The sequence below is a fragment of the Cebus imitator genome, unplaced genomic scaffold (genome assembly GCF_001604975.1).
Source record: "Cebus imitator isolate Cc_AM_T3 unplaced genomic scaffold, Cebus_imitator-1.0 Scaffold79, whole genome shotgun sequence".
In the NCBI taxonomy this organism is placed as follows: domain Eukaryota; kingdom Metazoa; phylum Chordata; class Mammalia; order Primates; family Cebidae; genus Cebus; species Cebus imitator.
Window position 1 is genome coordinate 1,691,061 of NW_016107394.1, and position 5,179 is coordinate 1,696,239.

General features: G+C 39.6%; 1 protein-coding gene across 3 annotated transcripts in view; it reads left to right on the plus strand.

The window, feature by feature from the left end:
- The window catches only part of NUP98 (nucleoporin 98 and 96 precursor), a 117,695-nt gene that overhangs the window by 65,528 nt on the left and 46,988 nt on the right, over positions 1–5,179 (plus strand). For all 3 annotated transcript variants that reach the window (XM_017532859.2, XM_017532861.2, XM_017532860.2), the window contains exons 17-18: positions 529–642; positions 1,775–1,913. In XM_017532859.2, the coding sequence (XP_017388348.1) occupies positions 529–642; positions 1,775–1,913 (253 nt within the window). The remainder of the gene's footprint in view (positions 1–528; positions 643–1,774; positions 1,914–5,179) is intronic.

Consider the following 5,179-nt stretch of genomic DNA (forward strand, 5'->3'; position numbering starts at 1 on the left):
CTTTTTTTTTTTTTCTTTTTTTTTTGAGACTGAGTCTTGCTCTGTTGCCAGGCTAGAGTAGAGTATAGTGGCATGATCGTGGATCACTGCAACCTCTGTCTGGGTTCAAGCAGTTCTCCTGCTTCAACCTCCAGAGTAGCTGGGACTATAGGTGCATGCCACCATGCCCAGCTTTTTGTATTTTTAGTAGAGATGGGATTTCACCATGTTGGCCAGGATGGTCTCAATCTCTTGACCTAGTGATCCGCTGGCCTTGGCCTCCAAAGTGCTGGGATTACAGGCATGAGCCACTGCACCCAGCCTCATGAAGCTTTTTGTATCACAAACATGGCCCCATGAAGCTTTTTGTAACACACACATATGCACACACACGCGGCTTCTCCTAGGAATCATGTTTGGTAGAAAAGCAGTTTGGAAAAATTCTTCATTCCTATATATTTTCTCTTTATATGATAATTTAGTTGCTGATTATTTCAGGGTTTTTTTTTTCCTGTGTTTTTTTCTTTGCTTGTTTGTTTTTTGTCACAGGTATCGTTCTCACCAAGGTTGGTTACTATACTATTCCCTCTATGGATGACCTTGCTAAAATTACCAATGAAAAAGGAGAGTGCATTGTCTCTGACTTCACTATTGGTCGGAAAGGTAAGTGTGAGTTTAGCACTTAGTGACTAAACCAGAGTTGCACCTTGTTTTTGTAATTCGGGGAAGCTCTTAATAGCTGAATCTGTGGTTTTTCAACATTTCGGCCTACTTTGGCCTGAATCTTAGATACTTTGATAAATAATAAAACAAGAAAGACTGCAACCATGTAGAATTTTTTTTTTTTTTCTGTTGAGACGGAGTCTTGCTACATTGCCTAGCAGGTCTCAACTCCTGGGCTCAAACATTCCTCCTGCCTCAGCCTCTTGAGAAGCACAGAACCATATAATATTATCTGGGCTTAGGTATACCTGTTTGGTGCTAGTAACTATTGGGGTCATTTTGATTTTCTGTAATTAAATAAAATACTGGAAATACCAAGAACTACCGAGAAAATTGAATAATAGCCAAGAGATGTGTAACACTTAGCATCAACTTCATGTTATTAAGTTATTACTGATAATTTTCTTATGGGGAATGTCACCATGTTATATTGTATTAAAAAGAGCTCAGGCATTTTAACCCACACGACAGGCCTAGTGCTAAAGTTTGTTTATATAGCAGCGTTGTAGATAAATGGGAAGAGATTTAAGAAGGTTGTTTTGAAGCTAATGGAAGTTTTGTAAAAATGCAGATGTTAGGCCCGTCACAGTGGCTTACGCCTGTAATCCTAGTGCTTTTGGAGGCCAGAGTGAGAGGATCACTTGAGCTCAGGAGTTCGAGACCAGCCTGGGCAACCTAGTAAGACCTCATCTCTACCAAAAAGTAGAGAAAATTAGCCAGGTATGGTGATGTGTACTTGGGAGGCTGAGGTGGAAAGATTCCTTCAGCCTAGGAGGTTGAGGCTGCAGTGAGCCAGGACCACTGCACTCCAGTCTGGTCAGCAGAGCAAGACATTACCAAAAAAAAAAAAAGAAGAAGAAGAAAAAGAAAAATACGGATGTTAAATCAGATAACAATGTATTTGATGTTACTTCCTAAGTCCCCATTCTTAGCAGTCTAGGAATTCCTGAATAGTTTAAATTAGTAATATTTAAAACTGCTTTCTCCTTGTGATTGTTTATTCACTATAGTTGTAAAGCAGGTATTTGCCTTCATGCAGAATGAATTTTTAACTATTTGCTCGGATTTATAGGTTATGGTTCAATCTATTTTGAAGGAGATGTGAATTTGACAAATCTAAATTTGGATGATATTGTGCATATCCGAAGGAAAGAAGTAATTGTCTACGTAGATGATAACCAAAAACCACCTGTGGGTGAAGGGCTAAATAGGTAAGAGTTTATATACATACAGAAAATAATCAGCTAAATCACAGTTGTTTTTCTGTAAGCATAAATGTGTTCAGATATATGCCTCTGTAGCTTGTTTTTCTTACTTACTGTAGAGTACCTTTTTTGTTTCTCTACTTTGATTTAAAACTGTAAATGGCAAAGAAATGCTGCACTGTGATTTTGAACTCCTTTTCCCTGATTTTATTGTTTATTTAATTTTAAAAAATATTCCTTGGAGTCTATTTTATTTTATTTTGTTTTATTTTATTATTTTATTATTTGAGACTGAGTTTTGCTCTTGTAGCCCAGGCTGGAGTGCAGTGGTGCGATCTCAGTTTACCGCAACCTCTGCCTCCCAGGTTCAAGCGATTTCTCCTCCCTTAGCTTCCCAAGTAACTGGGATTGCAGGCGTCTGCCACCATGCCTGGCTAATTTTTGTATTTTTAATAGAGACAGGGTTTCACCATGTTGACCAGGCTGGTGTCGAACTCCTGACCTCAAGTAATCCACCCGCCTTGGCCTCCCAAAGTGCCAGGATTACAGGCGTGAGCCACCATGCCCAGCGAATAATTAGTAAGGAGATTGACTCAGTAATCACAAACTTGTCAAAAAAGAAAAACCTAGAATCGTACAGCCTCATTGGTGAATTCTAAACATTTAAAGAAGAATTAACACCATTCCTTCTCAAACTCTTCCAAAATATTAAAGAGAAGGAAATAGTTTCCAGCTCATTCTGTGAGGCAAGCATTACCCTATTCAATAGCCAAAGAAAAAACTTCAAGGAAAGAAACCTACAGATGACTCGATGAATATATTGATGAAAAAGTCATCAACAGAGCCCTAGGAAGCAGAATTTAACAGCATATTGAAAGAATTACACATCATAGCCAATTGCGATTTATTCTGGAATGCAAGGGTGGCTCAACCTGTGAAAATCAGTGAAACATACCACTTTAACAAGATAAAGGACTACCACCACATCACCATCTTCATAATACAGAAAAAGTATTTAACAAAATTCAACACCTTTCATAATAAAGGCACTCAACAACAATAACTACAAAAAAGCACTCAACAAAATAGGGACAGAAAGAAACTACCTCAACATTAATAAAGGCTACATATGAAAAACACACAGCTGATACCATAACGTTGAAATACAGAAAGCTTTTCCTCTGAGACAAGGCAACACAAGGATGCCTGCTTTTGCCACTTTTCTCAAACATACTACTGCAAGTCCTAGTCAGAGCAATTAGGCAGAAAGAAGAAATAAAAGTTAATAGTTTTGAAAAGAAGCAAAATTATCTCTGTTCTTTGATGACATAATCTTATGTAGAAATCCCTAATGATGCCACACAAAAAAACTTGCTAGTTAAAAATAAATTCAGTAAAGTTACAAGATACAGAATCAAAATGCAAAAATCAGTTACACTGCTGTACTTTTAACAATGAACAAAAAAATATAGAAAACATTTCACGTATGTAGTAGCAGCAAAAAGAATAAAATACATACAAATAAACTTAGCCAAGGAGGTAAGTGACTTGTTTATAGAAAACTAGAAAACATTGTTCAAAGAAAGTAAACCAGACACAGATAAATGGAAGACAGACCATACTCATGAGTTAGAAAACTTCATATTGTTCCGCTGGGTGCGGTGGCTCACACTTGTAATCCCAGCACTTTGGGAGGCCAAGATGGTCTGATCACTTAAGGTCAGGAGTTTGAGATGAGCCTGGCCAACGTGGTGAAACCCCACATCCACTAAAAATAGAAAAATTCACCAGACCTGGTGGCACATACCTGTAATCCCAGCTACTCGGGAGGCTGAGGCTGGAGAATGGCTTGAACCTGGGAAGTGGAGATTGCAGATTGCGCCACTGCATTCTAGCCTGGGCGACAGAATTAAACTTTATTTTTGTTTTTTTGTTTTGTTTTGTTTTGTTTTTTGGGGACGGAGTTTCGCTCTTGTTACCCAGGCTGGAGTGCAATGGCGTGATCTCGGCTCACCGCAACCTCCGCCTCCTGGGTTCAGGCAATTCTCCTGCCTCAACCTCCTGAGTAGCTGGGATTACAGGCACACGCCACCATGCCCAGCTAATGTTTTGTATTTTTAGTAGAGATGGGGTTTCACCGTGTTGACCAGGATGGTCTTGATCTTTTGACCTTGTGATCCACCCGCCTCGGCCTCCCAAAGTGCTGGGATTACAGCCTTGAGCCACCGCGCCCGGCCCCAGAATTAAACTTTAAAGAAAAAACTTAATATTGTTATAATGTCAATACTACCCACAATGGTGCACAGATTTAATGCAGTCCCTATCAAAATTCCAGTGGCATGATTTGTAAAAATAGAAAAATTCATACAGAATTTCAAGAAACTTTGAATACCCAGACACTCTCAAAAAAGAACAATTTGGAGGTCTCACATGTCCCAGTTTCAAAACTTATTATAAATCTACAGTAATCAAAACAGTATGGTAGTGGCATAAAGACAGACATAAATACCAATGGAATATAATAGAGAGCCCAGAAATAAAACTTCATCTATATAGTCAATGATTTTTGAGACAGGGTCTTGCTCTGTCACCCAGGCTGGAGTGCAGTGGCGTGATCATGACTCTGTGCAACCTTCGACTCCCAGGTTCAAGTGATTCTCCTGTCTCGGCCTCCTGTGTAGCTGGGGCCACAGGCATGCACCACCACACCCAGCTAATTTTTGTATTTTTGTAGAGATGAGATTTTGCCTTGTTGCCTGCCCAGGCCAATCTCAAATTCCTGAGCTAAAGCTTTTGGCCTGCCTTGACCTCCCAAAGTGTTGAGATTACAGGTGTAAGCCAACACATCCAGCCTCAAATGGTGTTCAGTAAGGTATAAAAATTATTTGGGTGTAGGGTGGAAGGGCACACACATTTAAAAAGTAAAAAAAAAATTATTTGTTGGGGAGAAGACAGTCTCTTCAACAAAGGATGTTGGCAAACTGGATATCCACATGCAAAACCATGAAGTTACACTATATGCAAAGATTAACTCAAAATGGATAAAATACCTAAGTGTAAGATTTAAAAATGTACAACTCTTAGAAGAAAACACAGAGGAAAAGCTTCATAATATTGGTTTTGGGGGCCGGGCGCGGTGGCTCACGCCTGTAATCCCAGCACTTTGGGAGGCCGAGGCGGGCGGATCACGAGGTCAAGAGATCGAGACCAACCTGGTCAACGTGGTGAAACCCCGTCTCTACTAAAAATACAAAAAATTAGCTGGGCATGGT